Below are 22,595 nucleotides of genomic sequence, written 5' to 3'. Positions count from 1 at the left end.
GACTCGTCTTGCAGTCCGGAGGGCTCCCGGCCTCGGGACCTGAGCAGTCTAGGAAGCTTGGCAAACAGAATTCCACCGTGCTTTTCAGCACAGGTGACCCCAGTAAGGGACAAAGGGGTGAGGTGAGCATGGCTTCCCTGGAATCATCTGGAAACCAGAGGTTCAGGGGACACAGAAGGGACAGTGGGAGCCCACCCTTCCCCTCACAGACAGGGAAACAAGGTCCCAGAAAGGCTCAGCTGTCCTCCCAAGACCCTGCAGCAAATAGCGGGAACCTGGGATGGGAACCCAAGACAGGTCTGAGTTTAAGGCTCGTGGGCCCTGGGTCGGGGGCTGGCAGTCCTGACGGGAGCCCTGCCAAGGGTGCAGGAAGACAAATTCGAGGAGAGGTTCTGGAACATGGACGAGGGGGTGGAGAGCAAGCAGGAAACACAGGCCTGGGGCCAGAGGTTCAGAGTTGAGTGGGGGGGGGACACCCCCTCCTGCGCCTACAGGGCTTTGGAAGACAGCGTGTTGGGGTTTGAGGCCTCAGTGTCAGACTGCTCCCCGCAGGCTCTGACCGCTGGAAGACACCAGAAAGAACAGGGAGTGAAGGCTGATGGACTCCAGGTTGTGGATGGGATGATGGAATGTTCTGGAACTAGATAGAGGAGGTGGTTGCACAACATTAAGAATGCACTAGATGGGGGCACCTAGGGGGCTCAGTCGGTTGAGCATCCGACTCTTCGTTTTGGCTGAGGTCAGGATCTCAGGGTCATGGGATTGAGTCCCCGAGTTGGGCTCTGCGCTCAGCGGGGAGTCTGCTTGAGATTCTCTCTCCCCCTGCTCCTCCCCTCGCTCGTGCTCATGTGCTCTCTCTCTAATCTTTTTTAAAAAGTGCACTAAATGCCACTGAATTGTTCACTTTCTTATTTAAAATTTTTAAAAAGATTTTATGTATTTATTTGAGAGAGGACGCCTGAGAGAGCACAAGCCAGGGAAGGGGCAGGCACAGGGACAAGCAGACTTCCCGCCGAGCAGGGAGCCCGATGTAGGACTCAATCCCAGGAACCTGAGATCATGACCTGAGCCGAAGGCAGACGCTTAACCCACTGAGCCAACCAGATGCCGTGTCACCAACATAAAAGAACTAGGGGCAAAATTGGAGGCCAAACTGTCAGCTTTATGAATGGCCAGCCAGGCAACCAGCCAAACACCCACATGCAGGTGGGGGCAGCTCAGGCTTAGATCTGAGGCTAAGCTGGGACTCCTCCAGGATCCAGGACGGGATCCTGTGCTTGGGGGCTGCCGTGCCCACTTCCCCAAACTGCAGGGACTCCACCCCAGCGTGTGGGCGGGGTCGGCTGGGCCCCGTGTCATCCTGCCCGCCTGGGGGACACAGGAGCTGGACTGAGCAGGGGGGCTCAGCAGTGAGGGTCCCACAGGTGCTTTCTAACAGCAGAGAGGCTCCTGTTTAACTCAGGCACAATCATTCCCCAGAGAAAGGGGTGTTGAAAATTCGTTTTCCACTCAGTGATAAAAAGAGATTGGCTATCAAGCCATAGAAGACCCGCGGAGGGAACTTAAATGAGTCTTAGGGAGTGAAGGAAGCAGTCTGGAAAGGCTGCATTTGTAGGGTTCCAACTCTAGGACATTGGCGAAAAGGCACAATGATGGGACCAAAAAAGATCCCCCAAAAGATCCGTGGCTGCCAGGGTTTCGTGGGCAAGGAAGAACAGGTGGAGCCCAGGGGTTTCAGGGCAGTGAAAACACTGTATGCTAATGTGGTGGCATTTGTCCAACCCACAGAACATCCAGCACCAGGAGTGCGCCCTAAGGAAGCTGTGGACTCCCAGTTGTAATAATGTATCAGTATCAGCTGACCAATTGTAACGAGCCGACTGCGCCCACACGAGTTAGTAATAGGGAAACAGGCAGGGGAAGCGGGGCTATATGGGAACTCTCTGTACTTGCTGCACAATTTTTCTGGAAACCTAAAACTGCTCTAGAAAATAATGTCTATTAATTAAAAAAAATCTATCTTGCAAGGGAGACTGGGGCGGGGGAAGGAAGCAGGTGACCAGGCGGGTGCTGTGGGGGCAGGGATGGCCGTCCGGGGCACTGACAAGCTGCGAGCCCAATGGCGAGCACCGGGCATCTGCTACTGCTGTTGTCACTGCTGTCCGTGTCGTTGGCCTGGAGGACCAAGAGCTTTTTCCTGTTCCCTAAGGTCAGCGTGCACCCCGTGGCGCCGCGCCCGTGGAGGTGGCCCCCACTCGGGCTCTCTGGGGCTCCCAGCTCCTTTCCTGCGGGTGCCTGCTCCCACAAGTCTTGTCTGGGATCCTGGAAAGGCGGATGCCTGGGAACACAGCCTTCTCCCCAGGCACTGGGGCCCCCAGTTCGGCTGACTCTGGCGCCCGGGGCCCCGGTACCAAATCCAGGCCAGACGGCAGCGCGGTGGGGGTGGGGTGGGGGCAGAGCGAAGCTTCTCCGCTGGGGGGGGTGTGGGCAGCGTGAGAGTGCCTGTCCTGGCGTCCCCTCTTCACCTCCCTAATGCACAAGTCCCCCCACGTCCCAGCACCCACTGCACCCCAGAGGCTCCCTCGGTGCCCCAGGGCAGGGGTGACCCTCCTCCTCTGGACGCTTCTCACCTGCAAAGCCGCCTCACTGGGCTCCAGGCCCCGGTATCCGAGCGCCTTCCCAGCTTCAATTTTATGTCAGTAAGATCTTCAAACCCAAACCGAAGTTCTCACTGTGAAAACCCGTGACCGAGTCTCCAGCGCGGAAGCCTCAGCCCCGAGTGCTCCAGGACCCCGCGGTCCGCGGGCCCGGCCGGGGACCCCCTGCACTCGGTTGGCTCCTGCTGGTTGTGTGTGAGGCTCTGCCCTGCACCTCCCTCCCCGGGGGGCACAGGTGGCATCTCCCAGGACTCGGGACCCCGACTCCCCACAGTCCCGAGTCGCGGGAAGCCAGGCGGAAGCACCGGCCCAGGGCAGGACGCGCCACTCTGCGCTCAGCGTTTTGTTTTACTTCGGAAAATATACCCATTTTTCATAAAAAGTTGTTATTTATGTTAACATGGGACGGGGATCCTATTTTTAAATAGGCTGATGCATAAATAGGTAAAACTTCTCTCAGAGTTAGTGCCCACGCTGGGGAAGTCATTAGCTAGAACCCACACCAACATCAGCTTTGGGCACCTTAGTAAGTTTTTGAGTTTGCAAAGGAGTTTTCAGACCAAAGGTTGGAGAACTTGGATCAAAGCGCTCGAGAGCAGGCGGCCTCCCGTGGGTGGGGTGGGACCCAGCCACAGCTCCGGGCTGGCTCTGTGACCCTGGGAGGCACTTGCCCTCTCTGAGCCGGTGCCTCGTTTTACCCTCCTGTCCACGTGGCTCACGACAGACGACCTCCTTGGCTCCCTCCCTCTCCCTTTCCTCTGGCTCCCCCGGCCATCGGACCCATCGGGTCTGGAATATTCCAGGAACCGTGAAGGTTCGCAGGAGGAAGGGGAGGGTGTTCCTAGCAGGAAGCTGGGTCTGCCGCGAGGGCGGTAAAGGGCGCCCGGCTTTGCAGAGGCTGGGAGAGGCGTGCGAGCACCACGCCGAGTGCCGGGGCCGCTGCTGCGTCACCACCAGCCTGAACCCGCAGACCTTCTGCGCGCCCAGGACCGTCTTCCTCAAATGTCTGCCCTGGCGGAAGGTGCGTCCGGGCAGGGTGGCCGGCCGGGGGTGGGGGTGGGGGTGGGGGTGGGGTGGGGGGGAGCGGGAGGGGGGAGTGGGGGGGAGCGGGAGGGGGGTGGGGGGAGGAGGAGTGGGGGGAGTGGGGGGAGTGGGGGGTGGGGGAGTGGTGGGGGGAGGAGGAGGGGGCTTGGGGAGGGGGGTGGGGGGAGTGGGGGGGGAGCGGGAGGGGGGTGGGGGGAGGAGGAGTGGGGGGAGTGGGGGGAGTGGGGGGTGGGGGAGTGGTGGGGGGAGGAGGAGGGGGCTTGGGGAGGGGGGTGGGGGGAGTGGGGGGGAGGGGGTGGGGGGAGTGGGGGGGAGGGGAGTGGGGGGTGGGGGAGTGGGTGGGGGGAGGAGGAGGGGGCTTGGGGAGGGGGGTGGGGGGAGTGGGTGGGGGAGGGGGCGGGGCCGCTCCAGAGCGCGCTGGGTGCGCGGCATCCCGACAGGCACGCCTGCTCCGACCACGCCGAGTGCCGGGGCCGCTGCTGCGTCACCCGCAGCCTGAACCCGCAGACCTTCTGCGCGCCCAGGACCATCCTCCTGCAGTGTGTGCCTTGGCGCAAGGTGAGAGGGCGAGGCGCGGCCGGGTCGGGGCGCGGGGCGGGAGGCGGCTGCCAGGCTCCCGCTCTGCGTCCCCAGCCCAACGGGGCCGACTGCAGCCGCCACGGGGACTGCCGGAGCCAGTGCTGCATCGCGCTCCACGAGGCCGGCCGCTGCCGCTGCACCCGCCGGAGCGGGCTCCTGGCCCAGTGCCTGGCCTTGGTGAGCCCCTCGCCCCTGGGAGGGAGGCGCCTCCCGCACGGAAGGGTCCTGGACGTGCCTGAGGTCCTACAGCCGCTGAATGTGGCTGTCTCCACACCCAGTGGGCGCCCCGTTCCGGGAGAGGCGCACATCTGCTGTCTGGACACCGGCCTCCAGGTCCGTTTCCGTGAGCAGGAGAGCGCGGCGAGGCCTCAGAAAAGGAAAGAGGTCGCGGGCAGGATGGGGTCTGCGGTCAGGGTCCCTGTAGGAAGCAGGTGCCACGTGCCTGGTGAAGGGCCATCAGATGTGTGGCTGGGTGGTGAATCCCAAGCACTAGGCGGCATCAGGATTCGCAGCAGTGGGGCTGAGGGAGGGGAGGGGGCCAGACAGGCCCAAGGGAGGACCTCTCCGGAGCTGCTCTCTCCATCCACCCTCTCCTGGACCCTTGTGATAGCTGAACAGTAACTGCAAAACCAGAAGGACAGAGGTCAAGTGACACAGCCCCAGAGATCAGTCTCCTAGGGCACAAGACATGCTCAGTGCCCTGGAGACAGCGGGGGGCACATGGGGACATGGGCGGATGGAGACCAGGATGGGGATCAGAGACAGGGTGGTGTGGGTGGAGACATGGGGACAAAGATGGGGGGATGGAGATGGGGGACAGAGATGGGGGTGGGTATTGGAGACAAGGGAGTGGATGGTTGGAGATGGGGGGGCCACAGCAACTGGAGAAGGGCTTCGGGGTTGTGGAGGGAACACGCGGGTGCCGTGTGTGGGTGTTTAGGTACCAGCTTGAGGCTGGGATCGGTAACTTCTGTCTGATCACGAAGGGGCCTCTGCTCCCACAGGTAAGGACCCCGTTTCTGAGCACAGAACCCCATCTTGCTAACTGCACTATCATCACCTCCTAGAGTAGCCCCGGGCACAGCGGGGGCTCACAGAGATGTGTTCACTGCTGGGTTCCCACTGCTGCCCTTGCCCCCGAGGAGCCGGTTATCCATCGGTGAGGGTGGGAGAGCTGCAAGGCACCTGTCTCTCCCTGTGCGTTTTCTCACGTTTTCTCACTTTGTCCTTCAGTGACAGGGAAGAAAAGCTGCAAGGAAGAGCCAGCACGGACTTCACAGAAGCTCACCTGGATCTCGTGCCTGAGTTTGGCTGGGAGCTTGGCTCGTGGGTCCACACTGCTCTTTCTGGGCTGTGAAAACCTGTGGGCATTAGACACATCTGGCCCTTGTCCTATCAGTGAACTCCTGAGGCTGATTGTGAGCGTCTGAGAACAAACCGCAGCTACTGGAATCTTCACATCAATAAACACCTGCTGATTGACCCAACCTGTTTTGTCACGTCCATTTTTTTTTTTTTTTCCAGACAACAAAGGTAAAAGCAATCTGGGCAAGTTGAGTAGTGGAGCCTGCTCAGGTCAAGTACAAGGTTGCCTTCCTGAGGATGCGTGTCTAATCAGAGATCAAGTCTTACCTGGAAGGGAAAGGGCCAGAACTGGAGCATTTAAGACGCGCAGTGGCAAGCCCCTCCCTATGCACAAATGCCTCTTGTCCTTGCAAGTAGAAATAATCAATCGATTGTTCCAAACTGAAAAGGGTCCGCTAAGCCTTGCTGACGGACACGAAACACAGGTATAAGAGCGGAAGGGAGCTGAGGACGCACTGGAGGGGCACCTGCTTCCCCGGGTCATTCCTCCTCCCCACTCTGGCCCCAGTTCCTGCAGCATCTCTTGGAGCAGATGCCCCGGCTGACTTAGAGCCTGTCCCCACCAGTGGCTTCTTGCTGTTCCCAGAGCGCAGCTCCTTAGTCACCTGGCTGACTGTCGTCTGAGGTTTCCATTACCCACACCTGCTGACACTAGGCTTCTTTTCTGGGCTCCGTTAAAAATAATTCCCCTCGGGGCGCCTGGGTGGCTCAGTTGGTTAAGCGACTGCCTTCGGCTCAGGTCATGATCCTGGAGTCCCGGGATCAAGCCCCGCATTGGGCTCCCTGCTCAGCAGGGAGTCTGCTTCTCCCTCTGACCCTCATGATCTCTCTATCTCATTCTCTCTCTCAAATAAATAAATAAAATCTTTAAAAAAAATAAATAATTCCCCTCGATCCTCTCCTCCTCCTCCTCCCCCTCCTCCACTCCCTCTCTCCTCTTTCTCCTCCTCCCTCCTCTTTCCTCCACCTTAGCCTGAGCTAAGATGATCCTTGCAGAGAAAGTTAGGAAAAGCCATTGCTTCTATCCTAGTAAGAACAGCTCAGGTGAACCACAAAGCATAGTTAAAAAACAAAAAAGAAACAGATCTAAATGTAAAACATAAGATGTAAAGCATTTAGAAGAAAAATAGGGGTGCGTGGGTGGCGCAGTCCGTTGAGTGTCCGACTCTTGGTTTTGGCTCAGGTCATGATCTCATGGTTGTGGGATTGAGCCCCTGTGTTGGGCTCTGCGCTCAGCAGGGAATCTGCCAGAGATTCTCTCTCTCCCTCTGCCCCCCCCCCGTAAATAAATAAATCTTAAAAAAAAAAAGGATATTTTCTTGACCTTGGATTCAACAGAGTTCCTAGATGTGACCGCATGTCACTCATAAGAGAAAAAGTAGATAAACCACTAAAATAAGAACTTTTGTTCTATGACAGATACTGTTTTTATTTAATGATTTTATTTTTTATTTTTACGTAATCTCTACATCCAAGGTGGGGCTCGAACTCACGACGCCAAGGTCAAGCATCACATGCTCTACCCACTGAGCCAGCCAGGCACCCCTAGGGTAGATGCTGTTAAGAGAATGAAAATGTTAAACAAAGGACTTGTATCCAGAATATATAAAAAACTCTTGGAACTTAATGGTTACTGAACAACCCAGGCAGAAGGTAGATGAAAGGCTTGCACAGACAGTTCATCAAGGAGATCCAGAGATGGCAGAGAATCACGTGACAAAGTATTGGCTGTCTCCAGCTGTCAGGGCGGATGGTGGAACAGCTGGAACAGTCCTGCCCCCAACGCTTACGCCAGATTCACCGGGACACCCACATCCCTGACCCAAGTCATGTCCATGCCTGTGTTTCTGGCAGCTAAACATAGTTCCTGAATTGTATCATCCGAAAGACAAGTTCCGTTTTAAGATTTGGAAGAGATTTCTCTTTTATTATTATTTTTTAAATACAAGGAAATACCATTTATTCTTTTAACTATTTTATTTATTTAAGAGAGAGCATGAGCAGAGAGAGGGAGAAGCAGACTCCCCACTGAGCAGGGAGCCCCACACGGGGCTCGGTCCCGGGGATCATGACCTGAGCCGAAGGCAGATGCTTAACCAACTGAGCCACCCAGGCGCCCCAAGATTTCTGCTGTGGCTAAGAATGAGCAGGCAGCTCAGGCCAAGGGGAAGGCGTGGACCTGAAACGGGCCCTTAGGTAGAGCCCGGGCCCCTGAGCAGGTTCCTGGGGAAGCAGGTCTGACAACGACATCCCTCCAGGGACCACAGGCAAGGTCGCCAGGCAGCCAACTTGGTTCCGGTTCCGGCTGGAGGCCCACAGACCTGAGCCAGGTGCGTGTGCGCAGGCGCCGCAGGCCCGGGATGCTCGGACCTAAAGGGGCAGCGGGTGCCGAACCCGGGCCTGGGAGCTGGTGCTCAGAGCCGCTTGGCATCGGTGGATCCAAGTCGTATCCCGCACGACGGGCCTATGGGCCCCGAAGCCCGAGCTGGACAATCTGGACTGCTGCTCAGCGAGGGTCGAGAGGGACTGTCGGGCTGCCCTCCAGAGGGACACCTGGGAGCCTCCTTGGCTGGAGAGGCCCGGGAGCCCATCGGGCAGGCAGTCCACCTGGGGGTTCAATGTACCACCTCAGAGACCGTCCCGGGTGGGGTCCTTCCGTCTGAGGCCGGTCAGGTGCTCTGAGGGGGACCCGGAGCTCCACGGGACTGGGGTGCCCCCTGGAGCTCAAGGTGGGCTGGCAAGGGGCAGAGGGCACAGTGCAGGCCGCGAGGGGGAGAGCGGCGGGACCAGGAAAAGCACAGCTGTGGGAAGAGGCCGGATCACAGGAGGGAGGAGGCTATTTGGGGTCACTGGACTCGGCCTTGTTCAAAGCCTATGACACAGAGGCACATATGCCCCTGAAGGCCCATCTAGAGGCAAGTGCACTCCCTTTCCAGCGATGGGTGGAGGCTGGAGGGCCGGTGAATCCTCCCGCAAAAGACCCCGGGAGCCTTGAAGGCTGGGGAAGCCGGGGACCCATGGGGCCGACAGGCCGGATGGAGCCCGACGGCGGCCGCATGCAAGCCGCCAGCTCAGAAGGAGTCTCGGGGTTGGGATCCCTCCGCCCGGAAGGCTCTCCGGTGGCTCTGGTGCGGGCCGAGATCCACCGGCAGAGAGACACCCGGCCTCCACCGCACAGGTGAGGGGCGCCTAGCGCGCATGCGTGAGCCGCGCAGGTGCGGGCAGCCAGGGACCCAGAGGAGCGCGAGCGTGCAGAGCGGCTGGGGAGGGGGCGGGCCCCGGGGGTCCCATCCTCTGCCCAGTTCCCAGCCCCAGGCTACACACTTGTGCCTACTTCGCCCCCAGAGGCGAAGCTGGAGGAGCGGCGTCTGCCTGGGTCGCGGGGGCCGGGGAGGCTGGCGGGGTGTTTTCCAGCAACAGACACCTGGGAGCCTCGATGCCCGGTCAGCCCGGGACCCCGTCGGGCAGGCAGCCGGTTGCAGGGGACTGACTACCGTGGCAAGCTGTCCCCTGACGAAGGGTGTGGGGTGCCCGTTTTATTCCGGAGGCTGTTGGGGTGATCCCGGCTCTCCCGAGTCTCCACCGGACTCCAGGGCCTCGGCTGGCCCACAGGTGCGTATGGCGCTTTTAGGAGCTGCCCGTGGCAGGGGAGCCCGGGGCGCGGCTGGTGTGGGGTGTGGCAGCGACCCCAGGCCCGGCTGGCGCGGCCCACACGCTCACCTACTCGCGGGCCTGCACCTGCGCACGTGGGCGTGTTTCCCTTTCAGCGGGAGCTGGGGGCGCCGGGCCTGTGTTGCCAGGGGGCCCTGAGTCCCCTGACTGCGCTGTCCTTCTGTAAGAGACACCTGAGGGCCCTGAGTTCGGGAGAAGGCGCGGCCTTCATCAGGCAGCCAGTCCAGATGGGGACGGAGCTGGGCCCCTGGAAAGGTGCCTCTAGGAAAGATTTTTGGGGGTGGGCTCCCTCCAGCCTGGAGGCTGTGCATGTGGTTCCAGACCCACCGGAGCTGGGCAGGCTCAGATGACCCCAGCCACCCTCTGCAGGCTGACGCGGTGCTTACTGAGCATGCTCCAGCCGCACAGGTGCGTGGAGCCAAGGTCCCCGGCGAGGGTCTGGAGGGGCTGCTTGCTTCAGGCAGTAGCCTGGTGGGATCCATGGCCTCTGCCTGTTTCCAAGGGCGAATCCACACAAATGCGTATGTTCCCCCTGAAGGCAGCGCCGAGGGATCTGGGAGCCTCGCAAGGCCTGACTGCAGCGCGCTGACCATGGGATCCTCAATGAGCGGCACCTGGGAGCCTTGTTTGCTGCAGAAACCCGGGCCTTCCAAACAGTGAGTGCACCTGGGGACTGACCCGCCCCCATTTCCGGGGCTGCCTCCGGAGGAGTTTCAGGGCTGGGCTCCCTCCATGGTGGACACAAGGCAGAGGTGGCCGGAGATGGGTCCTGGCTCCCAGGGCAGTGACAGGGTGAGTACGGTGCAGCTGTGAGCCTCCCAGGTCAGGGGAGCCCGGGCCGGGAACAGGGGAGGTCGGGCGAGGTCGGGACGCAGGAGCAGACCTGTGTGCACATGCACCTGCCCAAGTCCAAGCCCAAACCTGCACAGACACACTTGTGCCGCTGAGGTCTGTGGGGTTTCGGGGGCCAGCAATGCTCAGACTGATTGTCTTTGTCGTCCGTGTCTTTTTGTTGTTGCTCTTGTTTGCTTGATACATTTTTAAAAGATTTTAATTCCAGTGTCATTAACATGCAACATTGTATTAGTTTCGGGCGTGCAGTGTAGGGATTCAACACTCCCACACATCACTCCGTGCTCCTCACGGTAAGTGTACGCCTAGTCCCCTGGACCTGGTTCACTCCTCCCCACCTCCTCCCCTCTGCTAAACACCAGTGCTCTGTAGTTAAGTCTGTTTCTTGGACTGTTTCTTGTTTTGTTCCGACATTTCCACACATGAGTGAGATCCTATGGTATTTGTCTTTCTCTGACTTACTTCACTTAGCATTATACTCTCTAGGTCCATCCATGTTGTTGCAAATGGCAAGATTCCTTCTATATGGCTGAGTAATAGTCCATTGTGTGTACACACCACATCTTTATCCATGCGTAAGTCAGTGGGCATTCTGGCTGCTTCCGGATCTTGGCTGTTGTAGATAATGCTCCTGTAACAGGGGTGCATGTATCCTTTGAAGTATTGATTTTGTATCTTTGGGCAAACACCCAGTAGCCCAATTGCTGGGTTGTAGGGCGGCTCTATTTTTAACTTTTTGAGGAACCTCCATACTGTTCTCCAGAGTGGCTGCACCAGCTTGCATTCCCACCAACAGTGTAGGAGGGTTCCCCTTTCTCTGCACCCTCGCCAACACCTGTTATTTCCTATGTTGTTCATTTTAGCCATTCTAACTGGTGTGAGGTGGTATCTCATTGTTTTGATTTGCATTTCCCTGATGAAGAGTGATGTTGAGCATCTTCCCATGTGTCTGTTGGCCATCTGGATGTCTTCTCTGGAAAGGTGTCTATTCATGTCTTTGCCCACTTTTTAAATGGATTATTTGTTTTTTTGGAGTGTTGAATTGTATCGGTTTTTAATACTTTGGATAGTAAGCCTTTATCAGATATGTCATTTGCAAATTTCTTACCAATTCTGTAGGTTGTCTTTTAGTTTTGTTGACTGTTTGCTGTGCAAAAGCTTTTTATTTCATGAAGTCCTAATAGTGCATTTTTGCTTTTGTTTCACCTTGTCTTTGGAGACGTGTCTTGAAAGAAGTTGCTGTGGCCAATATCGAAGAGGTTGCTGCCTGTGTTCTCCTCTAGGATTTTGAAGGATTCCTATCTCCCATTTAGGTCTTTCATCCATTTTGAGTCTATTTTTGTGTGTGGTGTAAGGAAATGGTCCAGTGTCATTCTTCTGCATGTGGCTGTCCAATTTTCCCAACACCATTTGTTGAAGAGACTATCTTTTTTCCATTGGATATTCTTTCCTGCTTTGTCGAAGATTAGCTGACCATAGAGTTGAGGGTCCATTTCTGGACTTTCCTGTTCCATTGATCTATGTCTGTTTTTGTGCCAATACCATGTTGTCTTGATGATTACAGTTTTGTAATAGAGCTTGAGGTCCAGAATTGTGATGCCTCCAGTTTTGGTTTTCTTTTACAACGTCCCTTTGGCTATTCAAGGTCTTCTGTGGTTCCATACAAATTTTAGGATTGGTTGTTTTAGCCCTGTGAAAACTGTCGTTGGTAGTTTGGTAGGGTTTGCATTACATGTGTAGATGGCCTTGAATAGGAGAGACATTTTTAAATTTTTATTATTAATATATAATGTATTTGTTTCAGGGGCACAGGTGTGTGATTCATCAGTCTTGCACAATTCACAGCACTCACCATAGCACATACCCTCCCCAATGTCCATCACCCACCCACCCCATCCCCCCCAGCCCCTCCACTCCAGCAACCCTCAGTTTGTTTCCTGAGATTAAGAGTCTCTTATGGTTTGTCTCCCTCTCTGGTTTTGTCTTGTTTCATTTTTTCCTCTCTTCCCCTGTGATCCTCTGCCTTGTTTCTCAAATTCCACATATTAGTGAGATCATATGATAATTGTCTTTCTCTGATGGACTTATTTCGCTTAGCATAATACCCTCTAGTTCCATCCACATCATTGCAAATGGCAAAATTTCATTTTTTGATGGCTGCATAATATTCCATTGTATATTCATACCACATCTTCTTTATCCATTCATCTGTTGATGGACATCTGGGCTCTTTCCATAGTTTGGTTATGGTGAACATTGCTGCTATAAACATTGGGGTGCATGTGCCCCTTTAGATCACTACATTTGTACTTTTGGGGTAAATATCCAGTAGTGCAATTGCTGGGTCATAGAGTAGCTCTATTTTCAAATTTTGAGGAACCTCCATACTGTTTTCCAGAGTGGCTGCACCAACTTGCATTCCCACCAACAGTGTAGGAGGGTTCCCCTTTCTCCACATCCTTGCCAACATCTGTCTTTTCCTGACTTGTTCATTTTAGCCATTCTGACTGGTGTGAGGTGGTATCTCATTGTGGTTTTGATTTGTATTTCCCTGATGCTCAGTGATGTTGAGATTCTTTCATGTGTCTGTTGGCCATTTGTATGTCTTCTTTGGAGAAGTGTCTGTTCATGTCCTCTGCCCATTTTTTGACTTGATTATTTGTTTTTGGGTGTTGAGTTTGAGAAGATCTTTATAGATTTTGGATACTAGCCCTTTATCTGATATGTCATTTGCAAATATCTTCTCCCATTCTGTCAGCTGTCTTTTGGTTTCGTCAACTGTTTCCTTTGCTGTGCAAAAGCTTTTTATCTTGATGAAGTCCCAGTAGTTCATTTTTGCCCTTGCTTCCCTTGCCTTTGGAGACGTGTCTAGCAAGAAGTGGCTGCGGCCAAGGCCAAAGAGGTTACTGCCTGTGTTCTGTAGGATTCATGGATTCCTGTCTCACATTTAGGTCTTTTCACCCATTTTGAGTCTATTTTTGTGTGTGGTGTAAGGAAATGGTCCAGTTTCATTCTCCTGCATGAGGCTGTCCAATTTTCCCATCACCATTTGTTAAAGAGACTGTCTTTTTTCCATTGGATATTCTTTCCTGCTTTGTCGAAGATTAGCTGACCATAGAGTTGAGGGTCCATTTCTGGGCTCTCTATTCTGTTCCATTGATCTATGTGTCTGTTTTTGTGCCAGTACCATACTGTCTTGATGATGACAGCTTTGTAATAGAGCTTGAAGTCCAGAATTGTGATGTCACCAGTTTTGGTTTTCTTTTTCAACACTCCTCTGGCTATTCGGGGTCTTTTCTGGTTCCATACAAATTTTAGGATTATTTGTTCCATTTCTTTGAGAAAAGTTGATGGCGTTTTGATAGGGATTGCTTTGAATGTGTAGATTGCTCTGGGTGGCATAGACATTTTCACAATATTTGTTCTTCCAATCCATGAGCATGGAACGTTTTTCCATTTCTGTCTTCCTCAATTTCTTTCATGGGTATTCTATAGTTTTCTGAGTACAGATCCTTTTCCTCTTTGGTTTATTCCTAGGTATCTTATGGTTTTTGGTGCAATTGTAAATGGGATTGACTCCTTAATTTCTCTTTCTTCTGTCTTGTTGTTAGTGTATAGGAATGCAACTGATTTCTGTGCATTGATTTTATATCCTGCCACTTTACTGAATTCCTGTATGAGTTCTAGCAGTTTTGGAGTAGAGTCTTTTGGGTTTTCCACATAAAGTATCATATCATTTGCAAAGAGTGAGAGTTTGACTTCTTCTTTGCTGATTTAGACGAATTTTATTTCTTTTTGTTTTCTGATTGCTGAGCCTAGGACTTCTAGTACTATGTTGAATAGCAGTGGTGATAGTGGACATCCCTGTCGTGTTCCTGACCTTAGAGGAAAAGCTTTCAGTTTTTCCCCATTGAGAATGATATTCGCTGTGGGTTTTTCATAGATGGCTTTTATCGTGTTGAGGTATGTTCCCTCTATCTCTACACTGTGAAGAGTTTTATGAAAGGAAGCTGTACTTTGTCAAATGCTTTTTCTGATTCTATTGGGAGGATCATATGGTTCTTGTTCTTTCTTTGATTAATGTATCACATTGATTGATTTGCAGATGTTGAACCAACCTTGCAGCTCAGGAATAAATCCCACTATTTGTGGTGAATAACCCTTTTAATGTACAGTTGGATCCTACTGGCTAGTATTTTGGTGAGAATTTTTGCATCCATGTTCATCAGGGATATTGGTCTGTAATTCTCCTTTTTGATGGGGTCTTTGTCTGGTTTTGGGATCAAGGTAATGCTGGCTTCATAAAATGAGTTTGGAAGTTTTCCTTCCATTTCTCTTTTTCGGAACAGTTTCAGAAGATTGGTATTAACTCTTCTTTAAATGTTTGGTAGAATTCCCCTGGGAAGCCATCTGGCCCTGGGCTCTTGTTTGTTGGGAGATTTTTGATTACTGCTTTAATTTCCTTGCTGGTTATGGGTCTGTTCAGGTTTTCTACTTCTTCCTGGTTCAGTTTTGGTAGCTTATATGTCTCTAGGAATGCATCCATTTCTTCCAGATTGTCTAATTTGTTGGCATATAGTTGCTCATAATATGTTCTTTAATTGTTTGTATTTCTTCGTTATTGGTTGTGATCTTTCATTCATGATTTTGTTTATTTGGGTTCTTTCTCTTTTCTTTTTAATAAGTCTGGCCAGGGGTTTATCAATCTTATTAATTCTCTCAAAGAACCAGATTCTAGTTTCATTGATCTGTTCTACGTTCTTTTGGTTTCTATTTCATTGATTTCTGCTCTGATCTTTATTATTTCTCTTTTCCTGCTGGGTTTAGGCTTTATTTGCTGTTCTTTTTCCAGTTCTTTTAGGTTTAGGGTTAGGTTATATATGTGAGACCTTTCTTGTTTCTTAAGAAAGGCTTGTATTGCTATATAATTCCCTCTTAGAACTGCCCTTGCTGCATCCCAAAGATTTTAAACAGTTGTGTTTTCATTTTCATTTGTTTCCATGAATTTTTAAAATTCTTCCTCAATTTCCTGGTGGACCCATTCATTCTTTAGTAGGATGCTCTTTAGCCTCCATGTATTTGAGTTCTTTCCGACTTTCCTCTTGTGATTGAGTTTGTTCGAGTTTCAAACTATTGTGGTCCAAAAATATGCAGGGAATGATCCCAATCTTTTGGTACCAGTTGAGACCTGATTTGTGACACAGGATGTGATCTATTCTGGAGAATGTTCCATATGCACCAGAGAAGAATGTGTATTCTGTTTCTTTGGAATGTTCTGCATATATCTGTGAAGTCCATCTGGTCCAGTGTGTCATTTAAAGCCTTTATTTCCTTGTTGATCTTTTGCTTAGATGATCTGTCCATTTCAGTGAGGGTGGTGTTAAATCCCCTACTATTATTATTGTCGATGTGTTTCTTTGATTTTTGTTATTAATTGGCTTATATAATTGGCTGCTCCCATGTTAGCGGCATAAATATTTACAATTGTTAGATCTTTTTGTTGGAAAGACCCTTTAAGTATGATATAGTGTCCTTCCTCATCTCTTATTATAGTCTTTGGTTTAAAATCCAATTTGTCTGATCTAAGGATTGCCACCCCACCTTTCTTTTGATGTCCATTAGCATGATCAATGGCTTTCTACCCCCTCACTTTAAATCTGGAGGCGTCTTTGGGTCTAAAATGAGTCTCTTGCAGACAGCATATTGATGGGTCTTGCTTTTTTTATCCACTCTGATGCCCTGTGACTTTTTATTGGGGCATTTAGCCCATTTACAATTGGGATAATTATTGAAAGATATGAATTTAGTGCCATTGTATTGCCTGTAAGGTGACTGTTACTGTATATTGCATATCGACCCCACCACAGAGGAAGAACGTCAGAAACAGATGGGACTGAGGACACAGTCCAAACCACATACGGGGATCATATTAAAACACACTTGTGAAATAACGAGGAAGAGTAGGGACCATACGAGAACAGAGACTCAAGGTGCAGCCTTGACCTGTTGGGAAAACGCCGTCAGAACCTGTGATACGTGGCAGCAGCTAATGAGGACTCTGAACACACACGAGAGTGTCTTCACTCACAAGGGTTTGCGACGTGGTCACCGGGGACTAAAAACACTGCAGGGCCCCAAGTTTCACCAGAGTGGGTTTTGGACTGAGACGCTCCCGTGTTCTGAGAACAGATACCAACTGCCTGAAAGGCTCAGCTGGGCTCTCTGAGGCCCTACGAACAGCAGGGCCACTAACAGAAAATAAACCATGATCCGTCAACTCCAGGGGCCTCTTCTGGAGCAGGCAGAGCAGAGCCCTGACAGAGGGGAACGACCTCGACCAGAAGTCCCACCAGGGAAACGGTACACTTCTGAGCAGGACACAGAGATGGGGGGGGGGGTCGGCCCTCGGCATCAGCGGAGGAAATCCCAGCTGTGCCAATAGCGGACCTGTGGGAACCTGCCGGCGGGGCGCGTGTCCACGCTCGAGCAGTCCGTACTGGGGACCACTCTGGTGCACGGAACACAACGCATCCTTTCCAAACAGATTCGCCTCCATGGCACCATTCACAGTACGTGCCAAGCTGCTGCCCTGACAGCCGATGATGGTCTAACCCTGGCAGCCTCAGGAACAGGAGAATCAGCACAATGTGCTGAACACAGAGCCATGAAATTGGCGATGGAAGAGTCTGCTAAGGGAAACCAGAATTGGTACGTCTGTTCTCAGACTCACGGGCAAGAGCTGGGGACACAGCTCTTTGGTACAGAACACGGCAGGGAAATGACCGCACAACGGGAGATAAACGTGGGGTGAGGACGTACGGCAGAACATAGCACGGGCTGTCATCCCCAGCTTCATCACACACGTCCCTGCACGTCGGAGGGACGACTGGGAGCACGCATGGGCGCCTCAGCCACAGGTCACGTGGGATGCACAGCAGGAGAAAGTGCTGAGAGAACAGGGACGTGTGTATCCCCACCAGACACCTCCACTCTCATAAAGACATGAGAGAACGGGCAGAGTTAAAGCTCAGAGGTCACTAATGAACACTCCAGACAAGGTCAAAGCTGACAGACTCTCCCAAGTTACACACATGGGGCATAAGAGACCCCTGCCTATATGAGAGCACAGACTATATGCATGGACCACTGTAGACACGTGGTCAGGAACAGGCTTCCCCTAACCATGCCAGAAAATGATTTTACACCATCCGCCATCTGAGCACTGGAAATCTGGGTTGTTTGCTATGGTACCCCAACTACCATCGAATTGGATCAGGGCACCCACATCGCAGGGAAGCAAACACAAGAATGGGCTAAGGAACAAGCCAGAATGTGCATCTCCCCCTTACCCTACAACCCAACTGCCTCTGCTTGAACTGAAAGGCTTGGAGGCTCGCTCCAGCCAAATTCTAGGTTGCTTACTAACCATCTAGATATTAAAGCTTGGGCTAACCCGACCTGGGAGGCGGCAAGATCTCTAAACCACATATACGGAAAGGGTGGACAAACTTCCACTGAATGATTACCGCAGGTACCCACAGAGATAAGAATTAGCAGAACAGCACCCCAGAATCTAAATGAAAAGGAAACGTGTTAATCGAAAGTATAGTGATAATGACCCCTACACACCCTGCTGGGGAAACCACAGCACCTGCCGCTAATAACACCTACGGCGACCGAAGTAAAAGGCGTCTTACATCAAAGTAAAGAAAATAACAGGATTAGAGCTTGTAACGCAGCCCCGCGCTGTCTGGCCCTGAACACAAAGGACACAGAAGCCGCACAACCGCACCCCAGCCAGTGGGCAGCATGGCGCTGGAGGGCGTTCGTGAGGACAGAACACACTGCCATTGAGCTCGTTAGGGTAGCTGCCACGTTCCAGCAAAAGGCCAGGAATACCCAGGGGCGGTGTGTGCAGCTGTGGGACACGGGGAGGGGGGCGGTGGCATTTCTCCGACTGGACAGGAGGCCCAGAGAATGAGCAACAGCACCACACACCCTGCCCTCCGCCACTCCTGCGTGGCGCTGGGGGCCAAGGGACTCAGTCCCTCCTGGATCGGATCACCCCGTCCTGCAGGAGGACCTCCGTGGGCAGCCGGGATGCTGGAAATCTACGGAGGAGGTATAGCAAATTCTGAGGGAGTGGGGAATGAGGCGGACGTCCTCCATTCCTGTGTCTGAAGGTCCTGAGAGCCGCACTTGCTGCAGGAATGAAAGCTGACGCCATCCAGTCCACCCGCAGGACCTGCCGTGGGCTGCTGATATCCACGCCGAGCCAGCTGCGGAGAGGACGTTTACCACGTTGTGCAAGGCATTGCTGATCTGGAGGATCGGACAAATCCCAGGAATGGGTACACGCCATGGGAAGACCGGACATGGAAAAGAGGCTCAAAAAGCCAAAAGTCGGGCACCTGGGTGGCTCAGTTGGTTAAGTGACTGCCTTCGGCTCAGGTCATGATCCTGGAGTCCCGGGATCGAGTCCCGCATCGGGCTCCCTGCTCAGCAGGGAGTCTGCTTCCCCCTCTTCCGCTCCCCCCTCTTGTGCTCTTTCTCTCTCTCACTCACTCTCTCAAATAAATAAAACCTTTAAAAAAAAAAAAAAAAAGCCAAAAGTCTATCCCAGTTGGTTGTAAAGCATCTGGAAGAAATAACCCGGAAGTAAGTGTGGCTTGACCACATCGCTGCAGGGACCCTTTCCCTCCAGGACGGACAGACTGACACTCAACAGGGCTGGTCAGCCTGTGGAAACCCTCAAAAACCGTACAGTTCAGATTTGCCCCACCTTCCCTGACGCCTCGCCTCCTCCAGAAAGGCCTCAGGGGTGCGGTGCTATGCAGGGTGAATGCCCCCCTTCCCTGGGTACAGGATGCAGCCCAAGACTGCCTCCAGGTGAGGGCCACGGGGGGCCATCAGAGCTGAGCTCCTGTTCACCGGTCCTCCAGAAATCAACACTGGGGTCCGCTCCAGTGGGCACTGAGGCTGAATGGTGGCCCTCACGAGTTTCCTGACCCCTCAGGGCCACTGATGGTGATGGAGGGCAAGCAGTTACTGTCAGGAAGACCCTCTGAAGCTGCCGTCATGGCCTTCCCCACCAAGCCTGAGAACATATGAGCATCGATCTCCTCCAGGGCCAAACTCTGCAAATCTGTGTGTGGATTCCGCCTCCGGGTTACAGTGATCAAAGCCGTAGACAGAGGGGACACGGGAACTGGGAACAGGTAAGCATGAAAACCATCCCACAACAAAAGTTGCCTGGGGGCCCCGGGGAGATTGGGGAAGCCGTCCTAGGACTGCGTGGAGGGGCTACTGAAAGCCCTGCCCACAGTAGTTTCAGTAGCCTGCTGTGGCCGCTAAAGAGCCAGTTGGCTCGTGGCGGATGATGGCGGACAAGGTATTGCCCCCCACCCATGAGGCTCTGCCCTACAGTGCCGCCATCTTGGATACCTTGCCCTTGGTCCTAGCAGCGTACCGTGCTCAGCTGCACTCAGCAATGCTTTTTTGGCGTACTGCCGGTTACACAGTCACACGGTCAATTTTGCTTTACGTGGGAGGGGCACCCATGGACCTTTCGAGGGCTTCCGCAGGTTACTGCCAGTCATACCACATGTCAGCCCAGGACCTGCCCCTCTTTCCTGCCCACCTGCCCATTATCCTGACGATATAACGTTAACACGTGGAACTCTGTCTCTGCTGCAGGACAGCCTGTAAGCCTCCCGGGGCATCTGCAGGGCAGAGGATGGGCAGTGGGCACAGAAAGTCCAAAGCCTACGCGGCCATAGCTTTTGGGAGCTGTCTGGTCGAGTAAGTCTTTGTTGTCCTAAAAGGTGTGACTGAGGACATGCAAGGCTACCCAACCATTAAGAATGTGGACACGACACAGGACTTCATAGGGATTTGGGGACTTTGGTCCCTCACTGGCACAGTGCTTGCTCCCTCAGATCACCTGGGAGAGAAAGGGTACCTGCGGGACTGCGGATCAGGCAGCTAGCACCTTTCAGACGCAAAACTACTAGTGAAGCAGGTTATTGCCTTGGGCGTCTCCCACACAGGGTTACATCTAATTAGACGTGTCTGAGACTCCAGATGACATGGGCTGGCCATGCGGCAGAAAAAAGAAAAACAGAGAGTCCCCGTGCACTTTGGTCTCAGATCTGGAAGGAGCAGAAAGCTGACATCCTCCCGCAGATCACCAGCTCCTAGAGGGCAGACAGCGCTCCTCCTGGTAGAGCCTCTCACTAAGGAACAGCGCATTGTGCAAGAACTTCCCTGCCCGTCAACGAGCAGGGTGAGGGTATGTCCCCTTGACCCACCCCCGCCGTGGCTGAAACCCCACTGTGACGAAGGGTCACGCCCATTTGCAGCAGAGGGGCACCCCGTCCACCAGTCTACTGTGGGCGCTACTGGGCCCCGTGGACTGTGTAGACGCTCCAGATATCCTGGCCCCTCTCCCTGGGACATCCCTGTAGCCTGTGGAGAGGGAGTGGGGAAATACTGGCTGATGCCTGAAAAATGGGTCTGATCAATGCAGTCCACCACCTGGACAGTAGTCACCACTCAGCCAACAACAGGAACGAGTCAGCACAGTCCGCTCAGCCAGGGCTAGGCCCAGGGCTGCTGGGCTGCTGGTCACTCACGAGCCCCGGCCGGGGACCCACTGCTCTAGAGGGATGAACCCTGTGGCTTGGACAATGGGAAGCTGAGGGGAGAATGATCACCAATAAGTCCTTGAGGGTCCAGGATATGTGGAAGGACATTTAGGTCCATCTGCAAGAGCCTGGGGTGGTCCTCACTGTTTTTCATATCCCGGCTCAGAAGGCTCTCACAGCTTAAGGCCATCAGGCAGCAGATGCCCCAGCTGAGGCTCAGCCCTGGCTGTGGACTCTTCAGGAGAGACAGCAGATTGGGAGCATAGACAGAGTGGCCACTTCCGGGGCTGGATGGGGTGGCCTAGAGCCACAGATGCAGCCCTGTGTGCAAGACCAGTGACCAGGTTAATGCACTATCATCAAGTCCTGCATGTTTTCAACAATGCCCAAGGCAAGTGCCAAGGGATTTCGGGACGATCCATGAAGTTCCTACCCAGGGTGGGATTGGCAAATGGATTCTCCTGGCCCCTCCCTCTGAGTCAGGGTTCTAAATGTGCCTTGGTTTGCGTGGACACTGCATCTGGCCTAACCCAAGCCTTCCCTGTCACCGTGCAAACCAGGCTGCCACCACTAGGGAAGCTGAGCGCCATGGACAGGGACCTCGCTGATCGGACAGGGATCGGGGGTTCACACTCCAAAGATCATACTGTGCGAGGGTGGGGGAAGGAACGTGGAGTGCGTGGAGCATCCATCACTCCTAGAACCATAGCAGCAGGGCTGGTAGAAAGGAACAGTGCAAGAGTAAAGCAGCAGATTAAATCACTAGCAGGTAAAACCACCTTGCCCGGGTGGACTACAGTACTGTCCAGGCTTTAATACATTTCAATGGTCAACCAGTAGGGCCTGTTGCCCCATATTCCAGACGGGAGTCCCCACTGAGGCGCCCAGTTCTGTAATCCTATGGAAGTTGCAAGACACGGTCAATGTCCTGACTCCCACTGAGGATCAGCGTGCTCTGCTGCTGAGGACAGCAAGCCCCATCACACCTGGGACAGGGGTGAGGGACTGGAATTTGCACTGGGAAGCCCCACTGGGGTAGACGAGTCACTTCCCAGCCCTGGGTGACGGGAAACGACTCAGCCTGCCCTGGGATCCCACTGTTCTGCTGCAGTCGGACCAACTGGAACACACTATACCTGGCATGGAACACACACCATCGAAAGAGGGGAGAGGGTGGGGGTCCTGGTCTGCCATATCCCACCACAGTCCCCCTCCTCACGCCGACAGGGCTGCCTCCCGGGGCCAACATGGTCGGGATGCACACCCTGGTCACATTCCTAAAGATGCAGCCACACTTACATCTAAAGTGCGGGTCTTGGGATCATTCTTGTAGAAGGGGAAGACCTCCCCAGGCACGTTCCTACTCCTCTCTGTCCTCCTGACCTGAGGCTCTGCTGCCCCTGTGGTGTCCAGTCACAGGACGGGCACCTGCAGGATGGACCTTCCTACTGTGGCCCCATCCTATGCCCGGCAAGGAAATCCATCCCACTGTTGGGTATGTGGGCTGCCCTCTCCAGATGGTCAGGATGACAATGGTGGGTATCGCCCCTCCAGGGGAGAAGTTGGAAGGCATTCAGAACAAGCAAGGACAGTACTCTGTTCACCTGATATTGCCAATAGCGTGTCCATAACACTGGCATGGGTATGGTTTTGCTGTCAAACACAGTATAGAGGCATCCCATCAAATAGCTCACTGGAAGGTTCTAGAAAGTCCTCCATCAGAGTCTTGGTTCGCTGTACTCAGAATTGGAATGGATTTGTGGGCCTTACTCTGGGTTAA

At 53.5% G+C, this 22,595-nt stretch overlaps 1 protein-coding gene across 1 annotated transcript; it reads left to right on the top strand.

Moving 5' to 3' along the window:
* Window positions 1-4,100: 4,100 nt before the first annotated feature.
* Window positions 4,101-4,627, top strand: LRCOL1 (leucine rich colipase like 1; the record flags this gene model as incomplete). The annotated part of the gene is made up of 3 exons (XM_078060480.1): window positions 4,101-4,259; window positions 4,335-4,457; window positions 4,559-4,627. Coding segments are annotated over 3 exons (351 nt in total), but the record flags the coding sequence as incomplete, so codon positions are not given.
* Between the last annotated feature and the right edge of the window lie 17,968 nt (window positions 4,628-22,595).

The sequence above is a fragment of the Halichoerus grypus genome, chromosome 13, assembly GCF_964656455.1.
Source record: "Halichoerus grypus chromosome 13, mHalGry1.hap1.1, whole genome shotgun sequence".
NCBI lineage: Eukaryota > Metazoa > Chordata > Mammalia > Carnivora > Phocidae > Halichoerus > Halichoerus grypus.
This window is presented reverse-complemented; position numbering and strand designations above follow the sequence as displayed.